Genomic DNA, 19,089 nt, shown 5'->3' with positions numbered 1-19,089 from the left:
CCTCTCCCCTCTTGCTCAGCTGATATAATCGCTAATATCCATCTTTAACTCCCTTTTTTTTTTTTGTTTGTTTTGTCTAAATTCGCCTATGAGCAGATGCAGGCATCCCGATGAGCTTGTCTAGACTGGGTGACACTCAGCGTTCCCCAAGTGTTGGTTGCCACCGCCTCTTTGGTGAAGTGCAAAGCAATATGGCACAGTGGTTGTCAGTAGCATAAATTATGCCCCTTTGTTGTGGTTTAACCCGGCTGGCAGCTAAACACCACACAGCCGTTCGCTCACCCTCCCCCCTCCCTCTCTGGGATGGGGGAGAGAAACGGGAAAGTGAAGCCTGTGAGTTGAGATAAAGACAGTTTATTAAGACAGGAAAATAATAATAACAATAATAATAATAATAGTGATAATGGTAATAGTATTAACAATAATAATGTGTAAGAAAACAAGTGATGCACAATGCAATTGCTCACCACCCGCTGACCGATGCCCAGTCTATCCCCGAGCAGCCGGCCCCCCCACCCCGGCCAGCCACCCCTATATATTGTTTAGCATGACGTCAGATGGTATGGAATACCCCTTTGGCCAGTTTGGGTCAGCTGTCCTGGGTCTGTCCCCTCCCAGCTCCTGCTGCACCCCCAGCCTGCTCGCTGGCAGGACAGAGCGAGAAGCCGAAAAGTCCTTGGCTTGGTGTAAGCACTGCTCTGCAACAATTAAAACATCAGCATGTTATCAGCGCTCTTCTCATCCTAATCCAAAACATAGCACCCTACCAGCTACTATGAGCTACTTAACTCTGTCCTAACTGGAACCAGGACACCCTTAAAAGTGAGAATGAAGTGATTATTGGGGATTTAGCCACCTGCTTTTATTGGCCTGACCCTAGCATGTGGAGCAGGGTATGCGCTCCCAGCCACCAGTGCTCCCCAGCTATGCCACGTCGGGGAATGCTGGTTTCACTGGGAGACCCTTGGGCCCGTGGCTGGCTGGGCTTAAAATCAGCCTGTTGAAATCTGGGCTGGCTGGGCTTAAAATCAGCCTCAGGTAAAATAGACATAGTCATGAATTTGCATGGGAGGCAGGGCAAGGTGGAACATGTCGTTGTTTCTTTTTCCCTCAGAGAACTCTATTGCTCTTTGGCAAAGCATACAAGGATTTGTGGGAAGGATCACATCTTATGTTTCTACTGCAGGGAGACTTGCAGTCCTGCCACCAGCGGGGCCCTGGGTTATGATAGTGTAGGCGCTGCCTCGCCCACCATCCATAAACTTCAGATTCCAGGTTCTTCTCAGCATTTTTGCTATCCGATTTTTTGCATGATGGCATTTGAACAGCCGCTGGACTTCTCTGCAGAACAGGGCAGTCAAGTCGCTCACTGTGTGCCCTATGCTGTCCTCCAGCCCTTTCAGCACAGGAATTATAGTGACACTACCCACAGTCATTTTTCTTGGAGGGTCACAAAATATAGTGCTCATCTGTCATTTACTTGCCAGAAAGTCAAGAAATAAAATAAAAATAAAAAATAAAAAACAAAACAAAACAAACCTAAAAAAAAACACACGACAGTTCACACCAGTGTATCTCAGTATTTTATTTCTACCAGTGGTCAGCCTACTGTGATGTAGCATACCTAATCTAATACAGTTTTACATGCATTAACTTTCAAGCTACAGTGTAAAGTCCATCTGAATTCTAAGGCATTTACTTGATGAAAATGTTTCAGAGATGTGTTTGTTTATGGATTTGTTTCTTAAAGATCTTGCACTTTACTATGCCATCAAGACATCCAGAAATTAATGTTGATGCCACCACAGTTCAAATTATTCATTTTAAATGAGATTTATTGCTGGAAATGAATCCAGACACTTATCACTGGAAATCCATTATTTTCAATACAAACCAGGAATTAATCAAGTGGGGCATTACAGATCAGGCAGTAATAGAAATCCAGCCAGTACAAATTGTGTTTTAGCCAACTTGTTGGTTCAGGACAGCTCTCTGCACAATACTAGCTAGGATTTTGTGTACGCAATTTTCAAAATCAAGGGGTCAGAGACAGTCCTTTAGTCTGGCAAGTGTTAGTCAAGGTGCTACTCCATGAACCAAGGCCTAATAATGCCTTCTGTTACTTTCGTCTTACTTAAACTCTCACTATTTTTTCACATTTTCCTAACTTACATATCTACATATAGTTCACATACAATTTTACCAATAGCAACATAAATTGATTTCCTCTATGCTCAACTGCTAAATATGTTCCTGGCAGAATGCAGTAAACTTTTCCACCATTAGCTGTTTAGTTGGGATTCAATTAAGACTACATGTCCCAGTCCCTGGTATCCACCTGGGGACTTCCATGACTTCACACCATCAAAATTACTCTCATTACTGTCAAGACTAAGCCACTGAATCAAAAGTGTTTGTTTTTCAAACAGCTGATTTCCAGATGGACAGTGATAGGAAGACTAGTCATGTTGGGAGTCTGTTCACACAAGGAGGTAGTAGTAACGGTTCTTAAGTCTTAAAATTCAGTGAGACACTTGGCTACAATTTCCAGTGTTGTCATTGCATGGTTTCACAGTGGGGCTTTACCTCCAGATTTGTGCTGTTTGTAGCATTTAGCACAAAGTTCCAAGCTGTGCTGGAAGACCTGCACAGACTGATAACCTTGATTAAGTCGAGTGCTTGAAGGATTCTGTTGTTCAGTGCCCAAGTTGCCTGTCCTAGTGTTTTTTATAATTAGATTAACCAGAGCATAACAAGATTATGATGAAAATGAGATCAAAATATATTTAATGAAAACTAAACTAAAAAAAAAAAAAAGTTAACTTATCAGATTTCAAAAGTAAGTGTTTCTGGAAGACCAAATTTTAAAATTCAGTTTCATATATTTAGAACTCCCATTTTGTTTACCATAGCTAACTGTTTTCTGTTGTTATAGTCACAGTAAATCAGGTGGAGCTAGATGGGAGCAGTTCTTCATTAGCAAGTTCTCTGTATAGAGAATGGATTTCTTCACCAAACTCACAAGAATGTGTTTTTGCCTCAAGGACAGGGGGGTCACATATGCTCTGCACTGGTGGAGATGACTACTGCAATCACAGGGTACTAAAGAAGGTGTTCAGCAGTGGAATAATTAATAATCATAAAAAAAAAAAAGTCAAGTATTTAATTGTTAAAAATGTTTCACCTTGCCTTTGTAGCATATGCAAAAACTGACAGTTACTATAATATTTTTTTGTCCCTCAGGGATTCCAAAAACTTACCTACCATCTGCCTCCATCCTACTTTTGTGGGTTTTTTAATTGTTGTTGTTATTTGTTTTTTGTTGTTGTTGTTGTTGTTGTTGTTTTCTCTGAAGTGGTTAGCAGCATTTATGAATTTTGTATATGTGCAGTTTTTATATGTGTGTCCCTCAGCTCTCCTATCAAAACAGTGTAATTAGACATTCAAATTTGCATTGCTCTTTGTCATATGACAGTAAAGTCTGTGTGTTTGCTTCTGTTAAACTTATGGAATGACATTTTTTATTGTCAATGTAACACGAAAACACAAGAGTAATGAATGGAAATTATCTAGTGATACTGCTTTTTTGGTGTTATAGGTTTTTTAAGGCTTTAGATATGTCAGTTATCTAATCTCCGTTCTGTATTATCCTTTTAACCCTCCTTCAGGGAGGGGTTATAAGATACTGAGGTACCCCCAGTTTTCTGAGAAGTGCTGATTACCTTCATATCATGAGTAAAATAGGATTTCCCCTTTGATTCCAGTAGGATTTATCAGTGGCTAGCATCTCTGAAGAAGGCACATGTTTTTCGGTCTTCTTATGACATACAGAAAGTCTGTATTGTTTTGCAGTGCTCATGCTACACCCAAGGCTTCAATTGACAGCTAACAAAAACCTGAAGGATATTGTTGCTTCCCTACTGATTTTTATCTCTATCAGCAAGCAAGATGTACAGAAGAAAGGGTACAGACATGAAATCAGGCTACAAGTCAGGAAATGAATGGCTAAAAAAGCCCACAGTCTTTCAGATTTTCTTTGATTATTATGTCTGTGACCGCATCAAAAACAAACTTGACATTCTGGGTGTCTGTGGCACATGTCAAGTGAGAATATATCTCCTTGTCTTCTTTCCTTATGTTCAAGTCTAGGAATTGTTGCTTGATGTAATTTCCAGCATCTTCAAATGTATTTAGTCCTAGTGGAGATGACAGTAAGAGGCAAGAAGACACATAACAACTTGTACTCTTGTACTTCCTCACAGCTGCTAAGAAACATTTTTCTTTCTTTTTTTTTTTTTCTTTTTTTTCTTCCTTTTTTTTGGGTGGGGGAGGGGAGCGGAAGTTGGGGATTATTTTCAGGCATTAGATATGAAAGTTTGTATCTAAACTGCCTATTCAAATTCAAATTTCTATTCCTAACCAAAAGTCCTAATTTCTGAAGAGAAATGCTCACAAGTGGGTCAGACACTGTGAAACTGTTAAGGCCCTTAGAAAGAGAGCAGAAAATGAGTGAAATGAGAGAAAAAAAAAAAAAAAAAAAAGGAGGGACCATAAATTCTGAGGGAATAGCTACATAATAGACAAAGTTGGTGGAAATTACAGAAATGAAGAGAAAGAAATGAAGAAAGAATAAGTGCAAAAATCAGATGCTTATATGTTCATTTATAATTTCTTTACACAACTTCTCTGCCTTTTGATAGTAGTTTGTTAGAGCAACAGTGTTAGAGTAAGCACTGGTACTGGCACTCAGAGTAGTCCAGAGAAGGATGGGACACCTGCCAGGCTGCTGCTTAGAGGTCCTTCTAGTTCCCATATGTCTCTGAATGTAAAGTCGCTTTGCTCCACGGAGTCTAGCACATAATACTTGATTATCCCAGTGAAGCTCTGAACAATTTTGGGTCCCTATCTTAATGTGTTCTCCAAAAAGGAGTGAATGAGCTGGTTGTCAGGAAGTACACAAAACCTATCTTTTAATAATGAAACTTCTTAACGTATGTTTCATTTCAGACACTCGCTATCAAAAATACATGTGGTTAGTCCTAAAATACAGATAGCTTTTGTTTTTAATCTAGTATATTCTGGCATATCTTCATATATTGGCTTGCATCAGCTTGGAACTGCTGGCATTCTCCATTTCCAGTAGATACCACTATGACATATAAAAAGAGACGGACTTTCTTTATGGTAATAGTTTTCAAAATGGGAACAGAAAGACTGGGATTAAGTTATGGTGTATATGAGTGATAAGCCACTACTTCTACTGAAATGTGGGCTGGTTTTATCACACCAGACTTCATCCATCTGAAATTTCTAGTCTCAAATTCATCTACTTTGAGTGGAGAGAAATAAGCATCTCCAGAGAGAGCCGTCCCAACCTAGGAATCATAAGTAGGTGAGATGAATCAAATTCTGGCAATGTCTATCCCTTTCTATTCTTTTGAGAGAAAGGCTAGATGCTTAAACACGATGCTTGGCATTTAAATAGTTATATATATGTGACCTGAATAAAAATCTTGATCTTTAATGCATGGCCTACTCTAATCATTTGAATGTATTTTCTTCTGGGGAAAAAAAATAGAAACAACAAACAAACAAACAAATAAATAAACGCCTTACCATTGTACTCAGGAAAGCAGATATTCAGATGAACTTTTGTTATTTTCTCTTTAAAGAGGTCTTTTTTGTTTAGAAACAGCACAATGGAAGTGGTTGCAAAGCACTTGTGGTTGCAGATGCTGTTGAACAGCTGAAGGCTTTCATGCATTCTGTTCTATTTTGATGCAAAAGGTGAACATAAGAGACTGACAAATCTCATCCCCCATATGTCATTTTTACTGTAATATTATCTACTGCCAGGAACCCATAGAGCATGATAACCTTTAAATGGTTATCAGGGAACAGGGATAGTTCTGATATGCCATAAGAGAGTACATTCAGCCATAGCAGCAAAAAGTATTGTTTGTTTCTTCTGACTCACCACTTCTTTATCTTCCACCAGAACCATGTCATAGGCACTGAGCGCAGCACAGAATATGATGCAAGTAACTCCCTCAAAGCAATGAATCCACTTTTTTCTCTCTGATCGCTGTCCACCCACATCAAACATCCTTTGCAGAAAAAAATAACATAAGTACAATGTAAAGTACTAACTAATAAGGATGTAGTCATGCTGTTAATGTGCAGAGTGCAACTAGAGAGGAATGACAATCAAATATCCAGCTTTTCCAATTATTGGTCTATTTCCTTGATCCATCAGGTCAAGGAGAACTATATATTACTTAAAGCTTTATAGTGAACATAGAATGAAATGTAAAGGCTTAAATATCTGCATAAAGGAGATATTTTCAGTATTTTCAGGTGGCACTCCCTTTTGAGCAAGCTCTTAACAAGACCTGAGGGCCAGACTTAGTCCTGCAGGTGATTTTTTGAAAGACAGAATTCGTACATGAAACATTGACAAAAGCCCCGCACAACCATAATTATGTGTTACTTTATAGTATTGCTTGTGGTGAAATGATGCATTCATCAATAAGGCATATGTTTGGAAGCCAGTCCAATTTGATCTATTCTTTTTGATCCACCACTTGTGTTTGACTGGCTGGTGTAGTATTTAGTATATATTCATTGTAGTATTTAGTCATCTATTGATTGTTGTTTGATCATTTAACTAGCTATATAACTAGCAACTTGTGTTTGTGTGTGTGTGGGGGTCTTTGCCCTGTCTGTCTCATTTAGTTGCTGTTTGAGCAGTAATTCCTGGGGGACATAAATCTGTTCATTTGTAGAGAGGAAAATGCAGGGCTGTCATTCTCTACATTATTTTCTTTCAGCTTGTGGCAGAAATTACTGCCTGTAGGTAGAGACATATGAACTTTTTATGGACTTTTTATAAGGGGTCCAAAGCCAATTAAGCATAACTAGTTTGGACCTTCAATATAATACAGTTTAGTGCCTACCACAGATGGACCTTCTGTCAAAATTACCATTGTTCTTAGGACTAGGTTTTAAAATTCCCACTTATACTTACAGTTTTACAGCAATAACAGATAGGTCTTTCTCTTCCCTATTTTTTTGACATAAAATGTACAAAATAAACATTTTTCAAGTGCATTAGGAAGGAGAAAGAACATGTTAGAAGTCAATTGTTTCTATTTCCTTGTGTGCATGACTTTTCCCTGTGCTGCATGCTGTTGAACTTAAACTCTAAAACCTAATCCTTGCTTGCACTCTCCCTTCCTTTAAGAAAATGAGTTTGGTCTTACAGTGTGGATGTATCTCTTGCAGCATCTGAAAATTAAAGACATTTTTTTTTTTTTTATCAATGAAAATATTAGGATTCAATATGAGAAAATCAAGTCAGTAGTAAACTGGGCAAGATTTATTACTGAAACATAATTTTTGCAATATATAGGTCCTCTTTTCTTCATCATCAGCAATGAAGTTGATTGAAACAGTTTATTGTTTAACATTTTTCATCCTGCTTAGAAGAAATGAAACCGTTCCCAAAGCTAGCGATGAACTAATTCGTTTGCTGAGGCACAATTAGAGAAAATGATATTTTTACATTTCATCTGTTTGTCTGATCCTTGGGTGTCTATAAATATGAACTATTAGGAAACCAAGAAGCTGTTGTGAAACAGAATTTTCTTAACAGTAATGGCACTCTTCCAAGCATATCTTCCCTGAGTTCAGCAGGCTTACTGAAGAGCGAGGTCAGTATGAATAAAGCATTTTGACTTTTGGCTGTGGTTAGTGCCCAAAAGTCACCTGACACTATGTGTCTTCCTTGATTTGCAGTGTATACCTCCAAAATCAGAGACATGGGAAAAAAAAGCTTCAGAATGTAGTCTGTATTTCAGTTTCACAAACACACATAATCATACGAATCTATATTAATCTTCTGCACACTTTTAACATATGGCCCTGTGAATATTTGTGAGAAGGAAGTTAAAATAGGACAAGATCAAGGCCAGCAATGCTTATGGGCAGTTTTTGTTGTACTAAGCTTATCTCTCTTGGCTCTTCTTCTCTTGTCAGCCCAGAACTTAACATCTGTGTATGCAAAGCTGAAGTCATGCTGTGATCAGTGTATTTCTGATATTATCTTTTTCTTCTGCAAAGACATGCAAAGTTAGTCTTGAAAACTGTATTTTCCCAGCACTACTCTTGGAAAATCTAGGCACGAGTAGGGGGCTAGTTTTGTATTCATTTATCCTAATGATACATACAGTGAGACCTGAAGGCTGAAATGAAGTTTGCCTGATTTCAGTGAGACCCTTCCTAGCTCTTCAGTGCAGGAGAGGATCTATGGAGACCAGACCTCTTTTTTTAAAAAATATATTCCAGCATGTTCTCATCTTTAGAAGTCAAAATCAATTGGTGAAATAAACTGAAGAGCTCAAGAAAGCTAGTTTATGTCAAAACAGCTAAGTCATGACTAAGAAGATAGCAAATAACAAGACATGTTGCCTGTGGAACTGCAATGAATTTCCCTGAAGCAGTACTGGAATATTCAGACTTTTACTTCACAGATACAAAATGTTTTTTTTTTTTTTTTTTTTTTTTCTCATTCAGTTCAGAAGAGGGAGAAGTGTTTAGTGAATGAAGCATCTGTTCATGATTTCTTTTTATCTGCATTTGGTTTGCGACCCCAAGCCTCACTTAAGCACATCAAACAAAACTCACTCTGAATGTGGAAGCGTTCCTCTCTTTATAGATGTTTCTATGGCACTTATCAAACTAAATGCAGAGTCATCAGGATCCCCCAGCTGTTCTGCATTGCTCTGGCAATGCAAAGTAGCTGTAACTGGCTGGTTAAGATGGATTTATTGCTGCTTTGCATCCCTATAACAGCTCAAAACTCTCAGACTGTTTGGTAGTGACTTTACCTCAGATTATTTAAATGCCTAAAACCACTAATGAATTTACTCACATAACACTACTGTGATGCATAATAGAGAGGCTAAACACAGTCTTTTTTGTGTGTGTGTCTTTTCAATGTTATTAGGATCCTTTCTCCTGTTTACAGACACTCAGATAGTTTCATTCAGACCTACACACAATTCTATTATTGTAATATTACAACTGGTTGCATTCATATCTGAGAGGGTTTGCACTGTGATAATTTCCTTCTCCATCCTGACTTAGTTTCTTATATCTTTCATAAACTATGGTTGTAATTGTAAAGGTGCTCAAGTTTCTAGAGTACAAAGCTATGTGAAATATGTTAATCAGAGAAAAAGAACAGTATGTGTATCGCATTGCACTATAGCATTTGTGGATACGTGCTGAGTTAGGAAAAGGTTCCTCACTGAGAGGGTGGTCAGACACTGGAACAGGGAAGGGGTAATGGCACCAAGCCTACGGAGTTCAAGACATGTTTGGACAGTGCCATCAGACATAGGGTTTGACTTTTGGATGGTTCTGTGTTCGAGTTGAACTCGATGATCCTTGTAGGTCCCTTCCAACTGGAAATATTCTATGATTCTATTACTCTAATTTTCAGGAGTGATCAGGATATTTGTAGGTGATAATTTCTTTGCTGGGCATCTACTTCAGAATTGTATTTGTATATATAATCTCAGTTGCATCAAAGCATCTGTGTGGTAGGGTAAATAGTTTGGGAGATGTTTATTTGCCACATGAGAAAAAAGTATGGCCTCTGAAAAATGTATATATTGTAATCCTAATGCTTCCTAAATCTATCTCTGTTTGTTTTTTTGGTTTTTTTTTGGCCAGACTATATTCCTCAATATGCACTGCAGCCTTAAATTAAGAATTAAATGGAATTCATGGAATTCAATCAATAGAGAAAAATGGTGTTATAGAACACTGAAATGATCATAATTAATTCAAATACATTTTAATGCAGAATTACGTTTTCAGTTTGTTCATCAAGCATAACCAAATTTTGAGTATATGAAAGCGTCAATTATTTTCAGTCAAATTTCTTAGAGACATTATTTTCAAGACTTTTTTTCTGAACATTTTGCTTTTCATCTTAAATGAGCATGAAGGCATGCATGTTAATACTATAATTTCCCATGGGACACATTTTTTTTTTCAACAGTAACAAATTCCAGTGTTAACAGCGGTTACTTCTGTTCCCAAAGGAAGAGAGTGAAAAGTTGAGAGTGCATACAAATTAGTAGTCATCAAATGTTTTGCATGCTGTTAAGGACATTTACGTAGGCAAATTTCAGAAATGTCACAAACAATTATTCAAATGGCAGTATACAAATAGTGCTTTTTAGACACTTACATATGTAAAACATCCTTTTAGAACGTGATATTCTGAGATCTCTTAATAACAGTCCATTATATACTTACAGTTGGAGCACTGATACTAAAATGTCTTGCTTTTTTTGGCTCTTACGAATTATTAAATAAGAGTGGATTCAAGAATATCACAATGGGATTAGCAATATTATTATAGATCAATGCCTTTGAAAAGAAAATACTTAAAAAAGCTGAAACTACACAAACACATCTTTCTTACCTGAAGTTCAAATCCTTGAAGGAAAACTGAGTCTCGATAATCCCAGTTGTTTTCACTCGGGAGTGCAAAACATCTTGCTCACTGGGTACATAGTCAGGCATTGCTAACCTATCCAAATCATTCAGGTAACTACAGAGAATAAAAAGAAATGCTGACTGATGAATTCAAAAGGTGAGCTGAACATGATGTAGTCACTAATCCATTTCTATTGAGCCACTTTCAGATATTCTCTGTAAATTGCACACTTAAAATTGGGTTTTATATAATCTAGATCCAAAATCTAGATCATTTCCTTCCTTCCTTCCTTCCTTCCTTCCTTCCTTCCTTCCTTCCTTCCTTCCTTCCTTCCTTCCTTCCTTCCTTCCTTCCTTCCTTCCTTCCTTCCTTCCTTCCTTCCTTCCTTCCTTCCTTCCTTCCTTCCCTCCCCCCCATTTTTCTTGTATATGGAAATGTAATTAATTTTGTTATATATTGTAAACATCTTTCTTGGAATTGAGTTCAGGAAAATCCATATTTTCCTCATGGAGGTTAAGAAACCACTATATCAGTAACTGCTTTTGTCCATTTGACTTCAGTAAATGGAAATTATCACCACAAGGGAAGAACCCCTGCATCTTCAAAGCAGATTGACTAGAAATTATTGCAGCATATCAGACTATTCTGTTGTAAAGATATCTTGCTTTCCAAGTAAAAGAGAGGGCATGAGATTTTGGAGGATTTCACATTCAAGGCTGTTTTCCATTCAAATTTATAAGTTTACAAGATGATGGTACATGATATTTAAAAAAATACATATTTTGTAATCAAAACCAGAAGCTTCAACCTAGCTGAGGACCCACTAAGTTATTATTCTCACAACCCTGAAAAAGAGTGGGTTACCTGGTTTTGTGCCCAGCATACAGAGACAAAATCTGCATGAAAAGAGAATCTGAACCAGATCTTTGAAGATGGTTCTTGGCCTACCACCAGCCTTTCTCCTTTCTCTTACAGGGGCAAGAAGCTTTCTAGAAATGACAGAGCAGAACGCTATGAACCCTGGCTGATCTAGGAAGCAATGTAAATTGATTCTGATTTGAGAAAGGGAAAAGAAGAGGTGATGTGTGAGCAGCTTCCTGTTGTTTAACCACTGATATTCAAATAATAAACTAAATTAAAGGCAAGAAACCACATACAATAGTTGAAGCACTTTCCATCCTTTTTGGTGTCTTAGTCGGTACCTTTTTATTTTGTAATATATCTCTTGTCTCTGACACAGAAAACACAGACTCCAATGCTCCAATGTTTATTAGGCTTTTTTTTTTTTTTTTTCCTTCTCCAACACAAACTTCCCAGCATGAAGTTTTGCAGTTCAGTTTAATCAGGAAACTATCAAGACAGACCTCACAGCTCATCATCCTTGTCAGCAATGTTTAAAATATCTGTAACTAAAAAACCAAGCAACCAACCAAAAAACACCTAAAACACCTAAACCTATATAAAATTCTGGTGGTGCATGGTCACAAAGACCTACATTCAATTCAACTGATCCAAGTGTAATTGCATAAAAATTAGACCAAGTTAATTATCTAGCTAATGGATCAAGAGAGACATCTTCAGATTCTTCCCACGGCTGTAGACAGCTCCAGTGGGACACTCTGGGACAGCTCTCCACTGGCAAGAGAGGGAACACAAACTACTAGATTAGTCTGAATGCCTGACCTTTTCTTGTTTTAAATTAGGTGACATGAATCCTACCCTGAGAGGCAAATGCCTGAGAAAGCAAAAACCACCATGCAGTTTTTCAATGACATTTAAGGTCATGATTTGTGGTCCTGATTTTACCCCCATCATTCCTTCTTAAAACAAGATCAATTCCGTATAAGTCTAAGGAAGAATCTCCAGCCAAATTTGATATAAAGTTGGTTTTCTGTTATTCAGAAGCTCTCTCTCTCTCTCTCTCCCCCTCTTTCCAATTTACACACACAGAGAAAACACAGTGATCAGACTTCATCAACATAAATTAATAATGAAAAGACTCAGAGAAGATAACCTCAGAAAGTCAGAGTTTACACAGTACTAATCAATATTCTGTGTAGATACTGATTTACAAGGGCTGAGAAACAGACTTTTGGTTTTTAAAAAAATAAAATGTAGTGTTAGATGGTTGATTAAACTGATCGTTAGGAGCCTAGCATCAAGGACTCAACTTAAGTTGATTTTAATCGTCCAGAGGCAAAGGCTGGATTTTCAAAAACATATCTAAAGGTTTTAGGTACCCTTAGGTACCTGAAAATGAAAATAAAGGAGTTGAAGAATTTTCAGAAGTGTCCAAGCAGAGGCAAAGCATATCACTTTGTTGTTTTTTAAAGTAGCTCTGGCAATAAATAATTGCTGGCACCTTTACAGTATATACTGGCTCCCTTGAAGCTCGTATCTCTCACAGGTTAAAACATAACACAGTCATCGCACTGTTAGGGAATTTCCTTAGACTGTCTTATCTTATTTTTAGGCAACAAAACCTAACCTACCAGACACAGTGCACACACTACTAGAATGGTAAACAGGGAATAAGTTTCCTTTTCTGTATTTGTTTGTTTGTTTCTTTATTATTAATTATTTCAAGAATTGATTTTACTGACTTGGTATGGACTTTTAATGCTGGCAATTACAGTGCGACCTATCAGAAGAATATGAAAAGAAATTGAAGATTGCTCTGTACTTCCATCAGTTATTCCAATCAAAATACAAGGCTGCTATAAAATGTTGCCAAATAAGGCACAAATCACAGACAATATTTTCTGTGTTTAGGTATCTTGCTGAAAGTGTCTGAAGATATGATGAGCTGAAAAAAATAATAATCATGGTAAGTCCCTTCTACTATCTAAAATTGGTGAGTTAGTAATAAGTTCAATTTGCCTAGCTCCTGGCCTATGATCACACCTTTATCTGCTTGTTGGAAGTGGCACCGTACACCGTGTGCAGTTTCCCTGTGCATGTACACTTAACCAGTAGGAGGAGCTGCAGCAGCAGCAAAGGCTCAAACTGCAGATCCTGGAAGAGGGCGATCTTCCAAGGTAAATGGACAGACATGAGCTGGAAAAACCCTCTTCCCCAGGTCCAGGACTTATGCACTCCAGGAAAACTCAGACCCAGATGACACCTCACTTCTGGGTCTTGTATGTCCTTAGGGAGAAAATGGCAGAACAGGACTACTTAGGGCCTGTGGTGGTCTGCAAGAACATCTGCAGAAGCTATGAAAACAGAGACTGCTGAAAAATCTAAGCTAACTGACTACATCTAAAGTGTGATCATCTGACTACATAAGGGGTTACTGACTCCATCCACATCATGATCCTGACCCTTTGTGAAGTCAGAGTTGAGCAGCACTAGTCTCCTCTTATGTGTCTGCCACCTCTCGGGCCACAGTAAGAGAACTGGGGCCATCAGGCTGGAGAGCATCTGCAGTACCACTGACTAAGATGGATGCTGAGATGGTAACGGCCTAGGGAGCACGAATGCATGCAGCCTGGTAAGTTTAGAGGAAACTTTTTATAGTTTTCACTGGAAACTCTGTTTTAGCAGCTTGAAATCTATACATTCAAAGGACAACTTTAGGTAAAATCTAGTGGTTTCAATTCACTTTCCCCCCTCATTTTGCCAATCTTAGAATTACCTAGAAACAATAGCCTTTTTTTTTTTTTTTTAGTTGTTATTTGGTTTTTGTTTGATTTCCTTGGTTAAATGTTTCTAATATATTATTAACAGATTAATAAAAGGTCTTGTCCTTTTTCAGGTTGATGAGCAGTTTTCATAGATTGCTCTACATGTGAGGGAGAGTTCTTGTTACAAGGCTTCCTATGCTGTCTGTTACTAGCTAAATGTTCTACACCCTCAGTTTATATCACTTACTAGGCTGCCGAATCATTGAGCTGGTACTCTGATGCTCTTGCAAAACATGCCTGGATCCCACCGTCATTCCACAGTTGTTTGATGAGTTCCACCAGTTCAGAAGTCATGTCACCATCCTCCAGATTTGTTGCCATGGCACAGAGTTTCTTTTCATCTTCCTAAAGAGAAATTTCAGTAAATGCTATGCAGACACACTGTACCCCAGCTTGAAGATGTACTTGGTTTACAGTGAATTCCAATGGCAGAGAAGTTTCTCATTTTCACAGTATTTTCCATGTAGATCTACTCACCTGTGCATGTAAGCATCCTTTTACATTCTCACTTTAAGTTAGTCTTAAATTATCACATGGACATTTTTCTGTTTGTTATTGTTTTCTCTTGTTCATACAAGGGCTCATTCAGTTTCATCTTACCATAGGTATTCACACAAATTCCAACTCTGAACTTGTATTGTAAGAGAGAGAATAGCAAATTATTAAAAACTAAATTAACAAGAATAAACATATTATGACTAAATTAATGTAGAAATACGTAGCTAAATAAGACTTTGAATATTTTGGAAGAAGAATTTTCTAGCTCTAGAGCACAGTGAGCAAAGTGAATATAAGCAGTGAATGTATTTCCTGTCTATTTTTTTTTCTTTTTTTTTTTTTTCTTCTTTCCCCTAGGGAAGAAGAAACATGTAATTTAAACAAATCCCAAATATTTTGTAAATATTATTTTCTAATTTATTCATTTTTGCAAAAGACTTCAAGTAATTTATTACCTTAAAAATATTTCTTTTCAGTGGTTAATGGCTTAGGAATGTACTGTAAATAAAGCGCATGTTTAAAATAGGGTCATTTGATACACTGTCACAGCAGTGGGTAATTATAGAGTATAACTCCTTCCTAGCCATATAAGTAGACTTGCAGTCAATAGTTGCAAAAGTAGAAATTAATTCTAACAGACCCTGTTTTGGCAGGGAATATGTTTTATTCAAAAGTATCTTCAAAGACGTCTTCACAATATTTTGTAAAAAATTATTTTAGAAATGTTGTATATCTTTATGTTTGATTAGAAATTGCAGTTTCTGGAAACTTTGTGCAAGTCAGAGACTGATCAAAAGTAAAACACTGCAAGTTTTCTAAAATATTTGTGGAATTAAGTTAGAGTGGAGAGAAAAATGGGGGAAAATAGAGTCTTACATTTGTTTAAAGGAGAACAGAGAGCAGTGCAATTGTCTTTGTACATTAAAACCAACCAACCAACCAACAAACAAAAAGACAGTATATGTACGTCACTGCTGTGTTCAGCAGACCTGACTCACAATTTCTCGTGTATGCCCATCATTAGACTCCAGGGCACACATTTGTTCAGCTTCAAGATAAAGGTTGGAAAGTACTCTCCTTGACGATATCACATATCATTTGATGATTATAACTGTTCTTCTACAGCACTGTATTCATTGGTTAAGTAGTGTATAATGAGAAGCCTTAAGCTCAGAGCCTCCCAGTAAATGTTTGTTGGTAATTATGGGCTATTATGCAAAAGGTAGCAACTGTAGATACTGTTCCTTACGTAAAAATGGAAGATAGCAGAGTTTATCATAGCTCTGCTTTAGATAAAGTTTTGTTTGTCTCTGATATTTAGATATTATGATTTTCATGCTAAAAACAGATTGCAATGGCACTTTAGGGAAAACAAAACAAAACAAAAACAGAAACAATGAAACCTCTCTCCTCAGATCAGGTGCTGTTCAAAACTGCATGCTTAGGCACTTTTAGAATCACTGAGTGGTACTTATAGGCAATCATGGAACATGGATAAACTCCCTGCTTTCAAGGACCAAGATAAGCCCAGTCAATGCCTAATTGACTTTAGGCAGCTAATTCTGGACCAGAACTCAGCAAAAGCAAAGTCTAGCTGAAGTCAAGCTTCATATCAAAACAACTCAAACTTATGTATGGCTCATGATTTTACAGAAAATGTAAACTAACTTTGTTTTTGGAAGAAGAGGAAATTTGCTAAAGCAAATACAATTGAAATTAGATGATTCTTTAAAACTCACATCCAGGTTGCTCTTCTGTGATCAGGGTGGGGAAAGAAGGTAGGCACTGCAAATATTTTATATTCCTAGAGGCCTATTCTTCCAATGTCAATGAAATAAGTGTGGTCTTCCTGTGCTATCTGTGGTAAACTTAACATACCTGCAGTTTTCTGCATTTGATTGTATATGATGCTAAGAAATAGAAAATGCTACTTAACAGAAGATTTCAATTCCTGGTTCCCCAGGCTGTGAAATTACTTGAACAAAATTTCTATGAAACTGGCATAGATTTCTGGAAGAAGTTTTATAACCTGGTTGCAGTGTTCCTTCTTTTTTTTTTTTTAATTTTTGTTAAAGTAAATGCATGCAAAGGAGAAAAGAAAAATATATCACTTTTTCATGTTGGTAATCCACACATGGATATTTGTCAAACTAGCAACTATGTTTTTTTTTTTTTCTTATGGGCTTCCAATCATGCTGTAGTTTTCTTGTTGAAAATTTGATCTTCATATTAGTTTAATTTTCAACAGCAATCTTCATACTGCTGCTTACAATGTGGATTACAGCAGTCGTCCTTTAGGAGTAGTCAATACTTGGTATATGTTTATTTCTGAGAAGCTGCTTCATGGTCAACTCCTGAAACAATGGCCTCTCCATGCAAGAACAGGAAATTCCATGGAATTCTCAGCTTGGACACTGGATAAGAAGTTTTATAGGTTAATAATAAGTAGCTAATATTAATCTCTGTAACTATTTATTTGTTCTGAGTAAAAAAAAAAAATCTTGGTAAAAAGAGGTTGAAGTAAGGCCTGGATGACTCTACGGACTCTCTAAGGATCAAGCATTTATCTCATATGAAACCAAAGAAGTTCTCTTTCTTTTCAGTCACTTATGTCTTTGATATCATTTTAGACACAGTGGTTTGGAACAGCCAGCGTGGATTTACCAAAGGCAAATTTCACACAACTATCTTTATTGCCTTCTACAGTGAGATTTAGTTTGTGAAGAAGAGGAAAAGTAGAGGATGGTATGTATCTTGGCTTTAGCAAGGCCTTTGACGTCTTTGCCCGTAATACTTTTATAACCACATTGAACTGAATAAGTGGGCAATAACATTGGTGGAAAATTCGTTAGATCTTAGGGCTCAAAGGATGGTTATCAGCAGTACTGAGTCCAACTTGTAGCAATACAATAGTGGCATGCCTCAGGAGCTGATACTTGGGCCCTTTCTTTGTTTAGGACCTGGATGGTGGGTTGGAATGCACTCTCAGAAATTTTGTGGAAAATACAAAATTGGAGGTAGTGGACACACAGGAGAGGGAAGCAGGCAGACAGGAAATATGAACACAGAGGAACCTTGTGAAATTCAGAGAAGCATTTCAAACACTGGAGCAGGGGCCCAGAGAGTCTGTCATGTGAAGAAATCCTCATCCTTTGAGATATTGAAACTTGACTGGAACAACCCTGAATAACAATTTATTTGGTCCTGATTTTATCAGGAGGATGGAGCAGAGTGACCTCAGGAGATCCCTTCCAAACTGTATTTTTCAATGATTTTATGATGCCTGTGGCTAAATAAATTAAGTTGCTATGCTTGTATTCCCTACTTTTGTATTTTGTGAATATATCCCTATGGAAGAATGATGAGTGAATGTATATAAACTTAGAAAGTTTGGTAAAGCTGGGAAAATAAGCTGAACTACTGGGACATGGGCAGAACATATCTAAAGTATAAGTGGAAAACAGAGTCTGGACCTGGCAGTAGATACTGAAGGGTGAGCCAGAACTAGCTGGCTGGGTTCTGCAAGGTTCAGCTGTCTTAGGGTGTGCAGACTGGGGCATGGATCCTTATGCAGTATGTGTGCCTATTGCAACTGAGACGGCCAAGCTGCAGCATATTCATATGGGCCTGTTTTCTGTGTGGTGTTTTTGGGCACTTTTACATTTGTTTGCATGATTAGTGGACATGGACTCTTAAAAGAACGCAGGAAGAAACATTTAGTTTTTATTTTGTCAGCTGACTGTATGTCCTTTAGTTACCTCTGAAGCATTTGTTTATCGTTTTTTAGATCAAAGTATTACATATCAATGTAATGAGATATAGTCTTCTGTAAGAAGGAGATCTGATTTCAGAGAAGTAGCTATAATTCCCTCTAAGATGAACCCTTAGGGAATATGGAGAATTTGCCAAAACTGGAACCAGTTGATATTCTGATGGGCCTTTGAGAAATTCTCAGCAAGATCTGAATTACAAGCAAATCATCACACTGAGAAGAAAGGTATGTGTTTTCCCTTTAATTATTTCCCTGAAAATTCTGCATGATTACCAGAAGATTGCAGGTCTTCTTACTGTAAATGAGCAGGCACTGTCAGTTTACCTGTCAAATGAAGCCAAAAGTTTCCTGATTTGGAACATATATACTGAGGAGAAGTATGGCATCTCTCAAATGTGCCTTTGCTCTTGGGCACAAAAGAAGGGACTGAGTTTCCTCAATTATTTAGTCTTCCTGATTAAACTTCTGATAAAAAACTACTCGCTGATGACTGCATTAATCTTACTTCATGGAATCATAAAATCATGAGATAATCTGAATTGGAAGGGAGCCTCAGGGGTCATAGAGTCCAACTCCTGGCTCCACACAGCACCATCCAAAAATCAGACCATGTGCCTGAG

General features: G+C 37.4%; 1 protein-coding gene across 1 annotated transcript in view; it reads right to left on the bottom strand.

Moving 5' to 3' along the window:
• Nucleotides 1-518: 518 nt before the first annotated feature.
• GNAT3 (G protein subunit alpha transducin 3) overlaps nucleotides 519-19,089 on the bottom strand; it is a 33,407-nt gene continuing 14,836 nt past the window's right edge. The window contains exons 4-8 of the mRNA XM_013180405.3: nucleotides 14,387-14,544; nucleotides 10,499-10,627; nucleotides 5,978-6,107; nucleotides 5,617-5,770; nucleotides 519-4,196 (exon numbers count right to left, since the gene is read on the bottom strand). Coding sequence (XP_013035859.1) covers nucleotides 4,006-4,196; nucleotides 5,617-5,770; nucleotides 5,978-6,107; nucleotides 10,499-10,627; nucleotides 14,387-14,544 — 762 coding nt within the window. The 3' untranslated portion in view covers nucleotides 519-4,005. The remainder of the gene's footprint in view (nucleotides 4,197-5,616; nucleotides 5,771-5,977; nucleotides 6,108-10,498; nucleotides 10,628-14,386; nucleotides 14,545-19,089) is intronic.

The sequence above is a fragment of the Anser cygnoides genome, chromosome 1, assembly GCF_040182565.1.
Source record: "Anser cygnoides isolate HZ-2024a breed goose chromosome 1, Taihu_goose_T2T_genome, whole genome shotgun sequence".
In the NCBI taxonomy this organism is placed as follows: Eukaryota; Metazoa; Chordata; class Aves; order Anseriformes; family Anatidae; genus Anser; species Anser cygnoides.
The sequence above is the reverse complement of the archived record's forward strand: the minus strand, read 5'-3'. Positions and strand labels throughout refer to the sequence as shown.